The 21,449-nt window shown below is 39.7% G+C and overlaps 1 protein-coding gene across 1 annotated transcript in view; it reads left to right on the top strand.

Moving 5' to 3' along the window:
- The window catches only part of man1a1 (mannosidase, alpha, class 1A, member 1), a 154,564-nt gene that overhangs the window by 118,744 nt on the left and 14,371 nt on the right, over positions 1 to 21,449 (top strand). The window contains exons 6-9 of the mRNA XM_005930472.3: positions 10,474 to 10,597; positions 10,931 to 11,024; positions 17,841 to 17,956; positions 21,190 to 21,409. Coding sequence (XP_005930534.1) covers positions 10,474 to 10,597; positions 10,931 to 11,024; positions 17,841 to 17,956; positions 21,190 to 21,409 — 554 coding nt within the window. The remainder of the gene's footprint in view (positions 1 to 10,473; positions 10,598 to 10,930; positions 11,025 to 17,840; positions 17,957 to 21,189; positions 21,410 to 21,449) is intronic.

Here is a 21,449-nt window from a genome sequence, read left to right as displayed (position 1 = left end):
TACCATTTCAGCTAGGGAACAATACCAGTACCTACTGGGGAAAAAGTGTTATCCTTTTCCCCTGGAGAATTTGTACCCAGTGGCAGACAGAACTGCAAATTGAAAGTAAACCCTAGAGGGAACCAATTGAAATACCAATGATGCATTCAGTAGCTCTAACATTAGTTTCATGGCTGTAAGTAAAGTAAAAAAAAAAAAGCTTTTCTTTTTTCACTTTAACATTTAAAACCTGAAACTAAAAGCTTGTCGTGGATCATTATGGTGTGTAGAGACCAAAGTTTAAATAGAGATGTTGCAAATTCATTACAGAAAAATCTAATTTATGAAAGGTCATAAGAGCTGATCACATGTCTCATCCTCTGAATGACAAGCCACCAGGAACAAAGGACGATGGAAGGTTTTGAAGGCCGTCAGAGAATGTAAAGGAATAATTCATCAACGTGAGAAATTTTGTCTTGATGTCCAGCTGATTTATCTTCAAAAGGCACTTGAAGGTGGATCAGCTTGCTTGCAATATCCAATAAATCAACAGTTCCTCATACAGAGTCAAAGGCTGGCCCGGCCTTCCTCTCCGACCCCCCGTGACCTTTAGTTTGTACATCACCTCATTGATTGCTACTAACCGAGTGGAAAATGCTGCTAAGATCCAAATGATTTTTTTTTTCCGGTTGATCTGCTGCAGATTGGGGCGTGTTAGGGCAGGACTGCAGCCAGATGGACAGAGACACAATTGTCCCTGAAATGAGCTTTAAATATTTGAGAAGGTGAAGAGGTGCATCACTGAGAAGGCTGGGGTAGTGCTCCTCTAAACTAGTTTTTGCATTTGACATGATTATTTTTTCCCTTTTTGGTGCTTCTGATTTCTTCTGCGTGCTTAATTCAATTTTTTGTAGTTAATGTTGTTTTTATATTTAAGAAAAAGGGAAAGGGAAGCACATACAGTCTTTAAGAAATAGATTACTCATATTTTCATTTCTTAGAATAGCATGACTCATCGTCTACCTTTGCAGCGTGCCCCTTAATTAACACTGAGTTACTGAATCGAGATATTATAAGGTGGGTAGTGATGAAAGGGTTTTGGAAAAGAATAATTTTATTTGTGCTGTGTAAGTAACTAGAAAATATCGTTATGTTTAACTGGATTTTATCTACAAGATTGATGTAAGTGGTAGGAACTCACAAACAGACGTTTTGCAGATGACCCTGTTGCATATCTTATTAAATCTGGCCCAGATATCTGCATCGGTCTTAAAACCACTACATTGATTGGGTTTTAATCCAAATATAGAGTACATAGAAATGTACTATGTTCATACTGGCACGTGTGCAAGCCAAAATACTTTAACCTAATGCAATGACTTTTGTTTGCATGTGCATGTCTCTGTGTATAGTGCAGAATACAGTGTGTAGTATTTAGTTGCTGTGCTTTAGCAACCGACAACATATAACTGCGCTGTACCAACTAAACTAATTTCCCTTTTCCTCTGACACTTTCTCTAACTTTTTTACACACAGGCACACACACACATACGCACACATGCACACACACACACTAGTTTCCCAGTTGTTATCTGCTTTGGCCAGTAAGTCCCATAGCTCTTCTATTAACATTCAGACTGATAAAGCCCTTGCAAATCACTCCCACTGCACTGCATACTGACTGGCCTTAATGGGATGAGGCATTGTGTAAATGTGTGTTGGTGTGTGTGTGTATGTGTTAGGTTTTGCTGAGGTATCTGGATCCGTGCTCCACCCTGAAATTAGCTGCTCATTCCTCTCTACAGGCATCATGGTGATGATTGCTTCCCACACACACGCACACCTCTGATTGGCAGTAAGGCATTTAAAAAGTGCTCGAATCTGCATCACCATTCCAACAAAAGACTTGGTTAAAATGACAAGTGGCAAAGAAATCATGCTGAAATGTTAAGTGGTACCTCTGAACAGGTATTTATATGTGAGGTCTGACACCGTGGGATGAATTTATGGGAAAATGTGAATCTTTTTGCCTTTTTCAAACTGAATCAAAGAGCTGTATACATTTCTGAAGTGGCTCCCCCACCACGGCCCTCTGCATTGCAAAACGCAGTAACTTGTGGGGAAGTGTTTGCTTTCCAGGCGAACTGCTCCTAAAAGCAATGTCATCATCTTCATGACGTTGCAAAGTTAAAACTAACCCTCGTTCCGTTTCCTTATCTCAGAGAGGAAAGTATTTTAGAAAAAACTGTCAGCTTGAGGCAAATTTGCTCCTTTTCAGCTCTTGGCTCTGGGACTGAAGCTATCAATCCTGAGCTCTTTGGGTCTTGGAGTTTGATTAATAGGTCTGCATTTGAGAACGGCTCTATTAGTGCAGCCTAGTGAGGGTGTCACACTGGGTGACCCTGTAGTGCCACTCTGTCATGGAGCCCTTTCTTCTCGATGCGATAGGAAAATTAACTTGTTAATCCAGAGCATGTCTGGAAATTCTTTGCTTAGCAGAGACTGATGAATAATATCTAAAGCAGCTAGCTCATATTTTAATTTAGAGCTACAAGAGTGCTGGAAGAGTGCTAAGTGCTGAATGTCATCAGCATAGCAGCAGCAGAGAAACCAGTAAACAACCAAGATCAAGAGGTTGAAGGTAATAAGAAGCAAGAAAAATAAGTGTAAGAAAATACAAATTCTCTCATGCCCAAATTCCCTGCTGTGTCACATATTCACTGGATTCAAATGCAGTGTATTTGAAGCACTTTGGGCTGCTCTGCCCTTTTTACTACACAAAGGCTAACTCCAGGTACAAGTCTTGTCGTTAGCAGTTTTCCACATATAAAAGCAGATTAAATAAAGATTTAAAAAGACAATAAAGAACCAGGCAAACGTCAAAACTTGCTGGTTTAACTGTTCAGCTGATACCCGTCCATTTACGTCAAGTAATTACGGATTATGGTGGGCTACTTAGCTCTGTGCCGCGTGTGAACAGCAGTCACCCTGACTCATGGTCTCTCCCTGATATAAAGAGGAAAATAAACTCACCGTGTCCGTCTCTCTGTGTCATGTCACCCACTGTGTGCACAGAGATGTACTTAGACCAACACAGCTGTTCCTGCTGTGCCTCACAATTAACATTATAGCAGTTTAATAGCACTACTTTAACTGAGTGCAACATTAAATGCAGAAAAAGCTTGCTAATTGGAGTGAATTAGAAATGAGCTATGAGAAAGAGGCCAATCAGTACTGATCTTTTTGAGACAATACAAACAGCAGTGTGTTCAGTTAATATCAAACAGTGTCGATGAGAATGCTGGATAAATCTCAGCATATGGCAATAGGCTGTAGGGTGGCACTGCAGTGCAGGGAGTTGTCGCCTCACAGCAAGATGGTTAGTGATGGTAATGCCAGGGACGGGGAGAGATTAAGGCAGCTGTGGTGACCCCTAAAGGCAGCAGGTAGAAGAAGAAGAGTTTAAGTTTCAGTATCGGCATTGCTATGTGACTAAATTAATAAGTGTAGTGCAATGAGCTCTTTTAGTGTAGTTTCATTCCTGCAGCTGTCATCTAAAATTTTAGGGTTGTATGTATCTGGATGAGCAAATGACAGCACCTCTGTTTTGGCCTCAGTTATTAATACGCACAGATATATGCAGCAGCAATGCACTCTCACTGCCCTAAAGCACGTTTTTAAAGCAAAGAAAAGGCTAGCGTTCGGGATGTACAGAGATTTCTTTAAAGAACAAGCTACACAAAGCCAGACATCCATTCTCAGTGCAGCTCTCCTCAGTTGTAACCTGAGGCGGTGGAAGGCAGCCATGATTTAAGGGCTCTAATTAAGTTGCTAACTGTGAATCTATCGCAATTCACATTTTCTCTTTGGCCGTAGGGAAAGTACGATAGATTTTAAGACGCAGAGGAAGAGATGTACAGCAAAGGAAATCGAGAGGAAAAGGAGAGGTAAGAGAGGTCGTGGCAAAGATGAGATGGAGGACAGTGAAAGGCTTTCCAGAGAAAACAACAAAGAGAACTGGGCCAAAGTATTGGCCTCACCCAGCTATAGAGTACAAATGAATTGGAGTGCTTCCTGACATAATTTTAGAGGAGCGTGAGAGGGCACTGCCTGGTGTGACATGCTAATTTATGGAGATGTATTGCTTTTTCTGTTTTTCCAGGTTATAGCTTGGCACCACAGAATTAAAACCTCTGTTTTTTGGCTCTGCAGAATTCACTGGAGGGTTAGAAAACTAGCAGGCTATGATTTGTTGTTTTGCAGCTGGCCAGGAAATAGCTGTGGGCGTTAGAGGTTGAATGATAAGAACATTGGACAAGACACCAAGAGGATGGGAACATGTCCTCCAATGCAGACTATTTTAATTCACAGTGGCATCGTTTTGTAATGACTTGTTTTCTGGGCTGAGGCTTTGGATCTTTATTTGTTGCATGCAACCCTTGAGCCCCTAGCTATCCCCATAGTGAACTTAAATGTAGTGAACTAAGTTGGTCTTGAAGCATATATAATGTAATGCACGACAATGCTCTGGAGTCTTTGGGGTAGGGAGGCTAATCAAGTTAGCATGATTAGCACCAAAGGCAGCAAAATGGTCAAAATCAGAACTAGACTTTCAAGACACACATTGTGTATTTTTGAAGGTAAGAATTTGTTTGTTGGAAAACTGCAGAGTGCACCTTTGAGGTTATGGTTAGCTTTAGATTGAGTTGGAAAGTGGACAAAAGTGAAGTTTTTTTTCTTACCTGAGAAAAATAATAACAGTCTGGCCACATTTAGTTGACGTTCTTTCACTTCTGCATATAATCAGAACTGGAACCACAAACATCATAAACCTTTTCAGAGCGGACTCTTTCTCCTGGCAGTCTTTCCAAACAACCCGTACTTGTTTTTTGCCTTTCTAATGGTATCATCATGAGCTAACTGAGGCCTGTAGAGTCTGTGTAGCACTTGGTTTTTTTGTAAAAAAAAAAAAAAATTTTGCATGGGTTGAATTTGCTGGAAAGTCCACTCCCAGGAATGTTTTGGCATTGTGTTAACACACACCTGAATGCTGCAGACCAGCAAACAGCAAAAATGTGCTCACATTTGCTGATAATCAGATAATCAAGTACAGTGGTACCTCGCTATAACGATTTTTTGTGTGTGCAATGTTGCATGCTGGTTTTTTTTTGTTTGTTTGTTTTTTACTGTGCATTGTGTTCTGCGTCCTGATTGGCTATAGACCATTGTCAATCAATCCCATGCGATGTTTCCTGTACAGAATGCGTTCAGCTTGTGAAATTTACATAAATCCTTGATAAATCGAACTTTGAGAGTGTTTAAACAAAAGAGAAAAGTGTGAAAATGTTCATGTGTGTCTGAGAAAAGTGTATAAAGCATGTAGTGAGGGGTTTTATAGCCTTAAAACATCTATAATAATTGTAAAAAATAAAGTTAGCTACTTTGCGGATTTCACCTATCGCGGGATATTTTTGGAACGTAACTCCCGCGATAAACGAGGGACCACTGTATGTCTGATTAGTAGCCCCTGGCTGCTTTTTACCCTTTTAATTGCTATGGAAGCAGTAGGAGTGTACATAATTTTTCATAGGAGTACAAAAATTAGGAAGAATGGCATTGCTTTGTTTCTAAGAAGGCTTTCAAATGTATCCATAGTGTTTTAATAAGCAGGACCTTGTCAAACTTTACCCAAGTGACCTGGAATCATAGGTTTTTGAAACTTAAGTCAAAAGTGAAACAGTGATAAGTTACCGTTTGGACTGAATGATTAATAATCAAATGTAAGTAGTGTGATATAATCTGTTCTGTTTAACAGAGAGATATTACTGGGATTAAATTCTGCATGGCATAATATCTGCCCCTTAATGAATATAAAAGGGGAAATGTGAGGCAAGGAAATTAATTTAAAAAAGAGTTCCTGTTAAACAAACAAACGCCATCCTATCACTCCTATCAGAGGTGGATCATGTTGGCTCATCTTCTTAACTTATAATGAAAGTTCAATATCGGCTTTAATACGCTGATGTAAGCCTCATATAATCTCTGAAAGTCCTCTAGTTCTAGGTCACAGTAGCAAATTGATTAACATTTACAGCTTGGTTTTTAAAGAGAATAACCAAACGTTTTTCAGTGTGCTGCATTCTAATATTACTGTTTGGTATAAAGCGTGGCTCATCGGCACAACATTTTATCAAAAGCCAGCATGTCGATGAGAAGTGAGAAGCACCGCTGTGACTGTTCGAGAACTGAATTCAATAAACCGAGACTTTATATTCATCCAGAGTTTAATATGAACCTTCATACCCCTCGCTGCTGTGGAAATGAAGCCCACTGAGATCACAAAAAAAAGAAAAACAGGCAACAGGGAGAACTCGGTTATCATTTTGGATTAGACATCTTGGGTGAAAATTTTCTGCAAATTAGGACGAAAGCCAGCTGAGGCGAAACTTTGACCAGTTGTACAACGTTTTTATAATATTGCACTTTATGTATTCTGTAGTGCAAAGACTGCATAAACTAAATAATGTGTTTCAAAGATTAGAGCTAATAAGTCCTATTACATGCCATGTGAGAAATGGGATGTAGAGCATGCTGTTGTCAACAGGGCCCTGGAAACTGAACCACTAGGACATTTGCATCAGTAGTCAAATACAACAGTAGACTCAAATAGTCTAAGACAGATGCATTGTTCCGTATGCCAATGGATGGATGGAGGCCAGTTTCCAGTCCCAGTTTCCATCAGAATAGCGATAACAAAGTGTTCCTCCACAGGTTAATTTAGTCCAAAATGGAGCAGAGCCGGATCTCTGACCCCAAATTATTGAGTTTATGAGCATTAATACATCATTTCATCCACGCATTTGTTCACACTGTTTCTGCAAGCAGCCAACAGCAGCCTTTAGTCCCATTCACACAAAATTAGTCTCACCAGGAGAACACATGTGCTTTAGGAAATAAATCACATGTTTATGCTCACATAGGACAAGCAGCTCTGTGTTTTACTTGACGGCGACATCTTTGGTCCCTAGCTACAGAGCTAGCATTAATATTAATAGACTGTTAAGCATCTCATCTATCTCACCACCCTTCGAGATTTCACTCTTCTAATGGATGTGACCTGGATCTCGCTGTTGATAGGTCTCCATGTTGTTTGGCTACAACAGTAGAAAATGCTGTCCAAACTTTCTTTTGTAATTACCAGAGCAGCCTCTTTTGTGTAAGAAAAAGCCAGGAGAAAAACATTTAAAAATAAAGTTTGCAAAAGGGAAAAGGTCATCCAAAACAGCCTCATGTTAATTTGCACCAGACTATTAGTGTCTGGCTAAATGTGGAGGGTAATTTTCAGTGGAATTATGATTATTTTTTAATTATGGCACCGATTACCTTCACAATTATTACGAATTATTTGAATTCCCCAGGTAAAGACTACCACTACCTGATCTCTTACAGTGTTTAATCACACAAATACAGTTTCTGGATTGTTTTTGGAAACCCACGAAGATTTGCTCACAAAAACCAACAGGAACAGCTGGACAAAAACCACATGAACAGATTTGTAGAACTTACCAAAACAGTCCTACAGTTTTATTGTCTTTTCTTCAAGCCAAGAGCACCCAGAGTAATCACATTGCTCTGGGTGCTCACAAGAATCAATGTGAACGTCTGTGAAGCAGATTTTTCACCATCATTTCACCCAGTGCAAATTTGTTTCAGTAGCTGTTTTTAAAACTGAACACAGAGACTAAAACTGTTTCTTTGAAACTGGTAGTAAAATGCTTTTTAGTACTCTAAAGCTGGACATTTTAACACGAGAGTCTGAGGATTTCTTAGAGTCAACCTCAAGTGGCCGTTAGAGGAACCACATGTTAGCTTCATTTTTTAGCCCTGAAGCTTTGTTTCTAACATGCATCGCATGCTTTGCTAAGAATGAAAGAAGTGAGATTATTCATCCAAGCACAGAACTGATTCAGTAATTTAAGCATAGTGTTATATTCATGACATTTGTTAACGGTACTGCACAAAAAAAGGCCGTAAGTACTGAAATGTGTGATTAATCAAATCAGCAATCAAATTAATTTCACTTTGATCTGTAACAAATTGAAGTGATTTCCGTGTCTTCTTTATATTAGGGGACAAGTTTCAGAGCTTTAATCTCCAGCTGTCACCTTAGAACTAAACAGCAGCACAGAGAGCGCGTTCAGCGATAAAATAATTAACTTGAACATAAATGTTGGTTTTACCACTCTGTGCACTAAATCACCAGGTTCTTTTTACATCATAATTTGATAACTTATTTGATTGGGAATGGTGGCGCTCACAGAGATCTTTCTGAAATGCCCCTTTTTATGTGGTCACACCCAGAGCCTGAAGCAGAAAGCCCTTCTTAACAAAGAAAGTTGAAAGGCACCGTTGGGGGTTTTAGGTTTTGTCTGGCTCTCTTTTGTTTTAGACTCCCTAACATGGATTTGGTGCTTCTTGCAGCGGGGCTTTAGGGGGATTGAGGTGGACAGGGGCGAGCTGGAAAGGTGTGCGTTGTCTCTCAATCCCACCCATACAAGCAAAAGGATTTACTGTTCATCACAGGGTTTATAAAGGGACTAAAAATATGGATAGACAGATCAAAACTACGGTTGAATGATAGGCGGCGGAGATGAAGGAATAGTGTTTGACTAAAATGTAGCTTAAAAACTTAATCCAAAATATATGTGTGTGTTTATACACAATCTCAGCGGTGTGACAGTGCCAATTAAATTTTTGCTGGGAGCTGACCCCCAAATTAATCAGGGTGTGCAGTGATGGGATGTTTTCTCACCATTCCTGCTTTCTGACACTTGCCAGACTCTGTGTTCGCTGCCTGATGCGGCAGTGGTCGTCCCTGTGTTTGGTTGACTTGATTAAATCTGTGGTGTAATGGGAAACAAATTATGGCTTATGCAACATGATGAGTTGAAGAAGGGGGGCATAATTAGTATGTTCATCCACCTCTTTAAAGAGATGTGTGGGTTTGTCTCTATGTGTGTGTGTGTGTGTGTTTGTGCAGCACATCTCCCAATCCACACTCCTTCTCCTCCCCCTTCTTCTCATTTGTTGGATGTCTCCTCTGCTTCAGTGTGTGTGTGTGTTTTTGTGTAGTACATGTGTCCATATGTAGTTGCTGTAGGGCCGACATCCCGGTGTGTGCTTGACAGTGTAGTGAATAGTTCATATGTATTCATGAGTAGTTACTTCAGGCACCACCACCAGAGTCATCAGTCCTTGGTCTGAAAGTGATCTGTCAGTGGCTGTAATGATCCAGCACACACACTTACATGCACACACTCCCAGTTGCAAGGTCTTCTGTCCTTGTCAAGCACGCCAAGGTTGGTAACTCTCACATATGGCCCGAGAGCAGACGCACCTTTTTTTTGTTTCCTGGCAGAGAACAGGCTCCAACAAGTTTCCTTTTGACTGACAGGTAAACTCAAAGAATGATGTGCTGCCAGGTGAAGACTGTGGGAAAAACAGACATGTGCATAAATATAACAAACGGAGTGTAACGTTTGGTTTAATTTTAGTGTCATTAACATACCCTGCTCTTTATCTATTTGAGGAATCTATTTGTAAATGCCTTCAGAGTGAAAATCGGTTGAATAGTAATTACTTTTAAAAATAAGATCAAACTTTCAGGAACTGTTTAGCAGTCTTCAGATTTTTAAGGAGTTTGGTTTCTAAGTAAGAGTTTCAAGATGGCTTTTTAAAGACTTTCTGCCTGTTTAGTGGGAATGGGTGTTGTAAGTTTGCAGGTATGTGCCCAAGTTAAAAGTTTTATTATGTTACTCATTTGTTCTGATTTGCTTTATTTTTGTCATGCATTTGTTCGTCATCCATCCATCCATTTTCTGTCACTTATCTGAGTCCGGATCACGGGGGCAGCAGTCTAAGCCCATACCTCCCACTCCTTAGTGACCTCATCCAGCTCTTTTGGGAGTGGATACCAAGGCGTTCCCAAGCCAGACAGGAAATGTAATCGCTGTAGTTGTTCAAGAGTGAGGGAGCGGGAGATTGACATATGGATTAGTTCAGCATCAGCAGTGATTTGCACACTATACCAGTCTGGTGTGGTGCAGCAGAACCAAGCATGAAAACTAAGCTGTCAGTCTATGTTCTTACGCTCACCTATAGCCATGAGCTCTGGGCAGTGACCAGAAGAATGAGTCTGTGGATACGAATGCAAGCGGTGGAAATGAGCTTCTTCTGTAGGGTGTCTGGGCTCTATCTTAGAGTATGAGGAGCTTAGTTATTTGGGAGAGGCGCTACTCCTCCATATCAAAAACACCCAATTGAGGTGGTTTGGACATTTGGCTAGGAAGCCTCCTGGGGCACCTCTGAGGTGAGGTATTTCTGGCATGTCCTAAAAAAATATTCCATACAGTGAAAATCGAAAAATGTCACACTTATTATTGTTTTTGCGTTTAACATACATTTCTGTCTCCTTCTGCTTCTGTGTTTGTGCAGTGGTATTGGTAGGAACTGGCCATGGGCATCGGGTGGTAGCAGCATCCTGGCAGAGTATGGCACCCTGCATCTGGAGTTTATGCACCTCAGCAGACTCTCAGGAAATCCAGAGTTTGCTCAGAAGGTAACAGACACAGAGACTTTTAAAATATGTTTTTTTGTAATAAAAAAAATATCTAAGCAATGAAATATACCAGTCCAGAGTCCAGATAAAGATGAGTATGTAAGAGTATTAGTTCTTTATTACATAAAGAAAAACAAAAATCCTAAACCGGAGATAAACAGTTCACATTAATTGATATCAATTACATCTTAGTATTGTTGTGTATAGATATTTAGTAAAATTAGCCTGCTAACTAGCTAGTCCCTTGTATAATAAAATATAATGTGCATATTTTGCAACTTTTGAGAATTTTAAGAAATATTTCTGTTCTTTTTTTCTTTCTTTTAATATTAGGTAATGAACATCCGTAAAGTACTCAATCGCCTGGAAAAACCTCAGGGGCTATACCCCAACTACCTGAATCCCAACAGTGGACAGTGGGGCCAACGTAAGTCCTGATTCCCAGTTTCACAACCTGTATTTTGTTCTTTCTTCCCTTTTTATTTGTATTGCTTACATGTATGCTAATACTGCTTTAAATGTTTGTATAGTACTTTTCAAAAACAGTGTTATAAAATGCTTTACAAAAAGAAATAATCCACACAATAAAATATAGTTATACAGCAGGGAAAAAGTAATAAGAGAAGATGAAAGCTCAAAGGATAATTTATGAGGGGGGGGGCTCAAGCACCAATTAAACCTCTGTGGACGTTATTTTCTGGGATAAATTCAGTCAGCCATTCAGAGGACTATTTAACATCTACATTTGAAATCTTTTCACGCTATTGCAAAGGCTTAAAATCAAGCTAATTCCTGCTATTCACCAATTAACTTTTAACCGCTGAATACTCTCACTAGGTTGGATATCTAATGAATGTCTAAATGGCACTGGCTAAAAACAAGTAAAAGTTCAAAAATGATGTGGTAGACGTCTATATTGGGTACTTTTAAAAACATATGTGACAAGTCATTGCCAGTTTGACTGACCAGTCAGGCCATACCGCCACACGTGTGTGGTTCACTGAGCCGAGAGGTGTGCTGTACGAGGATCTGAGGCAAAATGGTGCACTGTTTATTTGCAGTTTACATATCAGAAGCTGTGCAATAAACTAAATTTTTTGGATATAGTTATGAGAGAGCTTTATATAAAGTCAACGTAAGATAAGAAACTTTGGGAATCCAAGTTGTTTTGATTGCATCATTGAGAAGCTGTTTTGTGCACATCCAGGATTCTTGCTCCATATTTTTGGCCGTCGTTAGATCTTTCTTTTGTTTGTTTGAAGTACCTACTTAAGAGAGTGAAAGTGCACAAGCATATCCTTTGTTTTTTTATGTATAATTCATTGCTGCAGCCAGGGCTAGTACAAAAGTGACTGCCTTAGACTGATTTATAGGTTTAGTGTCTTTTAGACTTATTGGTCACTAATTAGCTAACATACACTATTGTAGGTCCATTAGCAGCACCACAGTGCTGTCACGCTCTTTATAGGCACAAGATGATGCTAAACATACTCTAAACTTGAACTTTAGATGCTTCTTAAACCCAGTTTCACAAACAGTGTTAGATCTGTGAGAGTTTTTGAGAGTAGGCATCCATGGTTTCAAATAGCCTCGATACATGTAGTGTTTTATGTCCACTTTAAAGTTCCTGCCTACTGCCAGATGCTACAGTCAGAGTGTGCCAGATGTTTCACAGATGGCATAACTGCATCCAAATCAAAGTTGCCACTCGCATGAACTGTTTGCGTTTGTTTGTCTTGACACAATAAAAAGGCAGTAACGTTTCAGTCCCAGGTTTCCGCTGGCTAAGCATCACCAATCACAGCCAACACCCTTCACATGTTGAACTCTTTCTTTCTTTCTCATTTGGGGATTTAGCTGCCCCCCAGTTCTTCCATTAAAGCTTATTTGAGATATGAGTGTTTGGAAGGCTGCTTTGAGTACTCTGGGCCATCCTTAACATGTGGCGGATAAAAACTGTGTTAATCTTCTCGGGTTCGTTCACTGATTAACGAGAAAGTAAACATCTCCTCTGTGTGCTGTAATGCTCGACCCTTGAACTTGTCGTTTTCTTGCTAGTTTATGCCTTTGCTTTGGACAATAATTTTTATGCGTAATACTAAAGTACGTTAATCAAGCGTTCCTGTTGTGTTTGCACATTTTAAGATTTATCTCGGGCACAAATGCAAGACTGAGTCATAACTTCCTCCACAGAATAAAGGTGAAATGGATCAGTGTGTAATTAAAATGAAAATTGTGGGTTGAAATCTTTGGGTTAATAATTAGCGAGACTTTGAGTCTGGTATCAGAAATATTAATAAAATTTGCATTTATCACTTGAAGAATGTCAGCGAGGTTAGATCGTTTTTATCCACAATGACAATGACACTCTAATGCATGCAAATTACAGCTCGTCTAGATTACTGCAGTGTACTTTGTGTCGATCTTTTAAAGAAAAGAGATCTACACCTGCAATTTGGACTGACTAAAACCAAGAGATACCATCTTATTGTAGTCATTACTCTGTCTTCAGCTCAGATTGACACTTTGAAAGGGTGGCAATTATTTTTCTAATTTTCTGTGAACTTACCACCATTTATTGTGCATTAATGATCCTTTACCATAATTTTAGATAACTTCTCTTTAAACCGTACCAGAGCACGAATGTCCCCTCCCCTCCTGATCTGGGCCTGAGTATACTTAACATGCCCCCCTCTCTTTCTTTCATGCACTTTGCTGTTTAATTGAGGCTCTTTTTGACAGAACTGACAAACTTTCCTTTTAAACGTTGGCTTATAGATTTGCTTATTACTTACTGCATTCATTAGTGTTTTGTGCTTAGGTTGGGTATACAGAAGACTATTAATATGACTCGTAACCTGAAGCATGCGCTGCTTTATTGTCATTTTTGGTTCCAATGGGGACCATAATTTACTAAATGGACATGGTGTTGGTTTCAGTGAGGCTTGAAACTCACAATTGAAACCTTGAGTTCATCAGCAACGTGGATTTTACGGTCCGTTGACGCCAAAGTCACGAACACGAAGGTTTGGCTCGAATTACTCACATGAAAGCAACGAAAGCAAACCCTGAGAAAAGAAGCATCACAATAAACAGTGAAAATAACTGCTGCTGGTAGCGCTTTTACTTTGTAACCATTGTAAACTTCGGAGTATTGAGAAACTTGGGCTTTATGTTATCTTAAGGATCTGCACTTTCGCCGTAACGATTGTCACTTTCATAACTTTCATTCAGATTATTTCACTTTCTTTGTTTTTTGTTTTATCTGTCTACTTATGTCTTACCCAGTTGTGTTTATCTTAAATGATCCCTATGCAAATGAGATTTAATTAAAGTTTACCGAATGAAAGTTCTGTATAAATATTATGGAGCTCTGTTAACAGTGACTGAAGATAAAGAATGCTAATATTTGTCCGTTAAACAAAGTTGATATATGCTGTTTCAGTAATTAAACAGGTTGACAGAATGATCCAATATTAGTTTAAATTAGCTTAATAAAAATGTGTTAAGTTGTACTGCTTGTAGCTGTTGTGGAGCTTTTGTTAGGCCAGGGACACTCAGGAAGCTGGAATGAGTCATGCAGAATTACCTATGCAGTAATCTTGATATAGAGGATTAATACATGTTGACGCATTGTCCCCCAGTCCCGAAGTTTGTTCCAGAGCGGGGTGTCTTTAAACTAATTTGCCACGCCTCTCCCTTAGTCTATTAGATAACCCTGACACCACTCTGTGACACATTTTCCTAAGTCCAGATAGGAAAGATGTCAGTTGGGGCTCAGATTAAGAGACTAATTTCCAAGGCCTTTGAATGACTTGGACACTTCTAAGGTCATGCCGAAATGGAGAGGCCCACTCTAAAGAGAAAATCCTTTACACTAGCAGCAGAGGAAGTGTTTCTGCAGATGGGCCTAAAGTGGAATATCCTCTTCCTGTTCTCTTTCTTTCTCCTCACTGTGTCATCACACTTTCCATTTGAACCTTGACTTTCTTTAAATTATTGAAACCCACTATTTACCCGTGTCACTGTCAGATATTTTCATACTCACTCCAAGGCACGTCTTTAACATCTCCGGTGCTGCAAAGGTCCACACGCTCGTGCTTCTGACAAGGCGCAGGTAACAGGGTGTAATTTTAAAGCCATTATCGGACTCGTCACACCGTGCGACTGAACAGGTAATGATAATAATGATAGAGACGTGAAGCTGGAGGAAGAGGAAATAATGGAAGTCTTGATCACAAAGAGAGAGGAGAAAGGACAAGAACATAAAGAAAGGTGTATAATGTGGAGGTGATGTAACTTATAGTTTGGGAGAGGAACCCAGCACTAAAAGCCTCTCCTTTCTAACAGCACTTGTCATACGTTGGAGGAAACTGCCAGCTGGGTACATATAATTAAAGTGACACTGACAAGCGGAAAGAGTGGGCCTGCATATCAAAATCAGTTTTTCAGCCTGTTCTTAAAGCTGGTTTAAGTGGGGTTGACCACTAGAGAGCAGAAACCAGTGGCTTAATAAATTTATTATAGCGATTTAAATTAGAAGGTGGATGCCAGGTTCTTGAAGCTACAGAGACACACACATGTCCAAACAACATTTAGTCACCTTATTACAAAAATGCCCACATGGAGGGCAAACAGGGGTTACAAGGGGAGATTGTTATTCTCCCAGATTCATATCTTCTCACTTGCTCTCTGTTAAATCCTGAATTTGTTAAGTCCTCACATATATCAGCATGAATCATCAGGCCCCATCATGCCTTAAAGACCTCATAGCATCATGTTATCCCAGCAGAGGACTTTGCTGTCAAGCTACAGGCTGACATGTTCCTAGAGTTTCTAAAAGTAGAATGGGAGCCTTCAGCTTTCAGGCAACCAGCTCCTTCTTTAGTTTCTGGAGACATTCCTTCTGGTTTTATAAGATTAGGCTTAAAACTTTGCTTGTTTTTATAAAGTTTGTAGTTAGGGCTGGGTTAGGTAAGCCTGAACAATCCTTTAGTTATGGTGCTAGAGGCTCAGACTGCTGGGAGGTTCCCATGATGCACTTCAATAACCTCTTTTCACTCCCGATGTGTTTACATGCCACTACTGTATCTCTCTCATACCTTGCAGAGTTTTTTTGGCTTGTTTGTTTGCTTTTTTCAGTTTTAACAGACATCTGCCCCTCTCTGACTCTGGTTCTGCTGGAGGTCTCTTCCTAAACGTCATCTTTTCCAAACGTCACCTTTGTAATCATAGGGACTGTCTGGCTAATATTGCAGGATCTTAACCTCACAGCATAAAGCATTTTAAGGCAACAGTTGAATTTACTGTACTACCTTCCAGATTATTTTTACCAGGTTTGTTTAGCCAAAAGAAAAGGGATTATTGGATTGCATGGAGTATTGGACTGTGTGCAAAAACACATGCTTCGTCACAGCAGCTCAAGCAGTCAGCAGAGACAGATTAAACCAGTATGAGACTGGAGAAAAGTTTTGATCAGGTGCCCTTTTTTGAGCATTTATCTTAAATATCCATGGCTTCAAACAAATCAAAAAAATTGTCAGGCTACTGCCAAACAGTTTCTTCTGATATGTTGCATATCTAGAAAATTCTTAGTCATCATGCTGCATTTTGACCAAATTTAGTCACAACTGTGGAGCCCCAGGAGTTAAACACAACATCGGGAGCGGCACCAAAATTGCCCTTTAGCCTGCTGCGTTTTCATTTCAGCTGCCTGCCAAGAACTGCAAAGATTAGGCAAATTAGCGTAATAAAGGATTAGAAAGTGACTTTGCTTGAAACATTGTTTTGCATACACAATACAAGAAGGATCATGCGCTTTGTAATTTATTGCAGTTAGACTGTGGAGTGTGAGTTGATAGGTAGCAGTCGCACACAGAGAAGGGAACGAAGACTGAAATTACTTTAAAAACAGTTTTTTCTTTTTTCCACTTTTAATTCTTTGTGAGTATTTTACATTTAAAATAAACTATTATTCAATTTTACATTATGATAGTGCCATGTTTGCAACACCTTTCCACATAGAATCTGATACAGGTCTTTTGATTTCCACAGCAAAACAAATTAGAAATCCTTTAATCGACTTTTATTAATGTTTTTTTTCCTTTCTTTTTTTCACTGATATGCGTTCAGCCTTTATTAGAGTTCTGTCAGGTATTGTTTTTTGCCACCTTCTATTTTATTAAAGGGGTGTTAGTATCTGTAGTATCCTAAATCTGAATCTGCACCTGTGGTTTACTTGCTTTTATTATGTGATGGGCTGAAAAACCACTGAGAGCACATCCACAATTATAATGGTTGGCATTTAGCTGACACTCTTAACCAGAGCCAGCTACTATGATTTCATCCAAGTATTTTATGCAAATGATGACATACTCAATTAGAATAGAAACTGGAAGTTCAAACAAAAGAAGGAAAAATCGTCGCTTTTATGCTCGTCTTAGATTTTTTTCATCTAGACAGAAATTATGCAACAGTGATGGGGAAGGCATTTGTTGAATAAATTATAACTCGGGGATCTCTGCTGCTTAACGCTGTCTGAAAAAATATCTCCACACCGCAGCTCTCCAGAAAGGCTCTCTCTTTTACATATTGTGATTTGAAGTGTTTGTATTTTATCCAAACAGCTGTGGCAGTGACTTGTGATGATTAAGTCATAGTTTCCATCCTCTCTCTGTTTATAATATATTAAAAAAATGTTTGCACAAATTTATTCCAATCGCACAGCTGTAATGCCGTTTGGCAGACTGCTGATGGTCTGTTTGAAGCGTGTGTCATCTCTCCTGATTGGCTGGTGCTGCTGTTCCTGTTTTTTGTTATTGAACTTGGGGAAGGCCAGGTACCGTTATCAGCTCAGAAACAAACTGTGTTCAGCTCCGTCCTCCTTTTTGCCTCACTTTAACATTATCACAGCTGACATTTAATCTCTGCACACCACAAACAACCTCAGACTCTGTTAATGATGCATGCATATGGATGAGGCTTTGCTGACCATCAGCAGGACGAATGCAAAAATGCTGCTCGGCTTGCTCAGCTCTGTGAAGGCTCACCAATAAAAAATAGCACGCACACACATTCAGAGTGCTGTTGTTTATCTTGGATCATCGGTATGCCACATACACCGTGTCATGTGAGGATGATCTTTGGATGGCAGTGTGATCTAACCCAGAAGACAGATGGGGAGGCCTGTTTGTTTCTGTGTGTCTAAGTGAGTTTCACTCCTTTCTTTATCTGTGTGTTGCAGATCACGTGTCCGTGGGTGGCCTGGGTGACAGTTTCTATGAGTACCTGCTCAAGGCCTGGCTGATGTCTGACAAGACTGATGAGGAAGGCAAGAAGATGTACTACGATGCCCTGCAGGTACACACACTCACACACACAATGACACGCTTTTCAAAATGAGCTGAGGCGACTTTGACTGTTTGTGATTGAGGGGGGAAAAAAAGAAGTATTCAGAGTTTCAATCACAGACTTCACTGGAACTGCAGCACGTACTAAAATGAGCTATCATTCAAGTGATAGTGGATCTCTTTATAAACAGATATCTGCAGGAACGTTTTACTTTTGCACCAGAAGCGTTCTAGTTTGGCGTTTTTTCTGTATTTGCGATTTAGGTGACCACATCGCAGCAAACCAAACGTGACACAAACTGTGTGTTTGTGTGAGTAACACCACTAATGCTGAGAGGTGATCTTTTTTTTTTTTGAAATACATATATTTGGCACATAAATGACAAATATACAGTAATTTATCCAACTAAATTTCCAAGTCTCCTTACAATCATATTCCTTTTTTTTTTCTATCCAAATAACTGTTAAAAGAGTTACCTGTTAAATCTACTGTGTTTTTGTCTCTTTATTATAATAATAGTAACAAGAGCAAAATAAATATCTGTAACCTCTAAATAAAACCTGTGAGAATTACCTTTCAAAGTTTCGTCCTTGTTGTTCAGTTGTTGCTCTAAAAGTGTCTGTCCTGCTTTGGTAACTTTTGTAAACTCGAGCCAATCAAAATGTGGAACATTGTCTCATTATGTGGTACGAAGGGATGAAAACGAGGTGCAGTCTCACATAAACTGGGACACATCGTCAACCTTCTGTATTTGTAAAGAATGAGCAGCAGATGTAATGGGAAGGTTTGGCCCAGATATCGCTTATTTGTGGAAAAAAACTGCCATTGCGGCCAGAGGCCAAGTCAGCAAACAAGCCTGTGGGTTTCCGGACCGAGTGATTTTGATAATCACTCAATCATTTTTCAGGCAAAATGTCAAAAATACTGTCCAGGTTCATCCTTTAACTTAGAGGGATTTGCTGCCTTTTTCTGAATATTTGGGGTTTTAACTGCTGAAGAAGATATTTGAACAATTTTTTTTTTCCAATTAACTAGACAATTGTAAGATTTTGTGTTACAATAGTGCATGTTCATACAAAAGCTTAGGATAATGAGGTTGGTGTATACAGGTAATGCTGCTCAATACGCTCAGTTACAAACGTCTGTTTGTGAGGGCAGCCAATCAGAAGACAGTTGGCTTAAAGGGGGAGGAGCTAAACTGCTTGTTTAAAGCATGGAATGAACTGAGGGCCTGCACCAGGACCCAGTATAAGATAAATAAGGATTATTTTGAATAGTGAATCACGCAAAGCTGCTCTAGTAGTGTCCAAAAGTATAAATAAGTCTGTGTAGTACTAAATTAATTTTACAAAGTATTAGTCGTGATTCTATTTTCCAGTCTTTATCATGTGTTAGCACTTAGTGAGTAATGCAGACAGTATTGTGTATCTGCTTTGTATTTTATTGCTAATATATGGGGAATCCCGAGGTAACCTCTGGAAGGCTGTGAGTGTATTACACATACAGCCAGTGACCTCTAATTTGAGGCTGTTCTTGCTGAACTGACAGCATAAGGGTCTGTTTACAGATGGTGAACTGTGTGGATTTACTCTGGGGTTTTGCATCCTCCGTGCACCCTCTGAGTCATAATAAATGGTTGTTGGGTAATAGCGGAAAACAAGCATGAGGCCATCTTTTGATATTGAAAAGTGGCCTTTTTGTTGTATTTATTTCTGTCTAGCTTTGAAGCTTTGCAAGTGTTACTTGTTGCCTCTGTAGTTTTATGCTAAAATATGCTATTTCACAGATTTGATTTTAGTCTAAAGTGGAGAGTTTTGTGATTTTTATCTCAAGTAATATAATCTTCAGGAGCTTGATACAGAGTTTGAGCAGATGGAAGGATGACACAGCTGACAGGACTACTGCTGAATAACAAAAGACACATCTACAGTAACAACAGCACTCGTAAACCCAAAGGATAGATGACACACACGCACAGACAGACACACGGAGACAGCTTTTCTCTGTTAGAACAAATTGTCAACTTAAGTTGAGGTGACAAGCGACGGGTCTCAGCTGGAGAAAGCTGATTGTCCGTCTGTCTTTCTGTGGCACACTGGGAGCGAATATATTACACAGCGACTAAAATTCAGACTTAAACACGCTGGGATAGTTTACCCATAATCCCTCTTGATCTTTGAGGATTATGGGCATTCTTGTTTTATTTGTCAAGGAGAGGCTCGGGAGGAGAGAAGCAGCAGGAGGTCTATCAAAGTCACAACAAAACAGAAAAAGGAATAACTTTTACTTTTTGCACAATTTGTGCTCCTTAAAGGGTCTGTAAATAGAAAAATACAAGGTTTTTCATTTTGGAGCACTACTTATCCATTAGAGATCACAACTGGAACCAACACAAATCAGTAACTCTTAAGATGATTTAGTTGTAGTTTTTCAATCATATCTAGCAATCTAGTCTTTGGTGATGAAGGTAAATCACAGCCACAAGCATTTCTATATTTCCCAATGGGATTGACATGTTTTCTTATCTGCAGATATCTGCTGAGACTGAGTATAAGGAGGAAATTATTATGACATATTATGACTAGAAAGAAATGTTTGTGCACAGCTTCAAGCATATGTTTTCTCATGTGGTCAGGGGTCATCCCAGATCTCTGGCGGTATCAATTGTAGCCTTGTTATAACAGTTTCAGTCTAATACAATTGATTTTCCCAAGGGGCCACATGAGAGACTGGGACTGTTGTTGAAGGCGACACGAATAAGATGAACTCTCTTATGCTCAGTGTGAATTTTATCCCTTTAGAAGCTTATTGGTCTATAGAGATAAATCGGTATAAAGAAATCAGATAGTTATTGGGCATACCTGAAGTTAGCTAATTTATGCGGGCCTCCACAAGAGTCCCAGTTTCTCATGTGGCCTCTTGGGAAAATTAATTGCCCACCTCTGATCTAAAAGCTCAAAGTGGATTTTTGTTGTTCAATGATTCAAATTAAAGCAGGTGAAGCTATGAAGACTCCGATTTGCCGCACTGGCATCCACCTGTCAGTCAAATAAGCCATTAATAATGGATAAATTCAACCCATGATATTATATTACCATGGTCACTTTCTAGAGTCTTAGGTGAGCCTGCAGTTTAGGCACATCTGTGTTGACTGTTAATGTTCTCTTCCTCATCTTTAAGGTGCGACAACAGTCACATATTTTAACCAAAGCTAACACGTTTGTAATCTGCGTTTCTTTCAGGCAATAGAAACCAACCTGATGAGGAAGTCAACCAATGGGCTGACCTACATAGCGGAGTGGAAGGGGGGGCTTCTGGAGCATAAGATGGGCCACCTGACCTGTTTTGCAGGCGGCATGATCGCTCTGGGTGCTGATGGGGCGCCCGGTGACAAGACGGGCCACCAGATGGAGCAGGCAGCGGAGATCGCTCGCACCTGTCACGAGTCTTATGCCAGGACAAGTAAACAGACACTCCACTTCATCTTTTTGCCCCACTTCTG

Source organism: Haplochromis burtoni, unplaced genomic scaffold (genome assembly GCF_018398535.1).
Source record: "Haplochromis burtoni strain Fernald_Lab_line unplaced genomic scaffold, NCSU_Asbu1 Contig_93, whole genome shotgun sequence".
Taxonomy (NCBI): domain Eukaryota; kingdom Metazoa; phylum Chordata; class Actinopteri; order Cichliformes; family Cichlidae; genus Haplochromis; species Haplochromis burtoni.
This window is presented reverse-complemented; position numbering and strand designations above follow the sequence as displayed.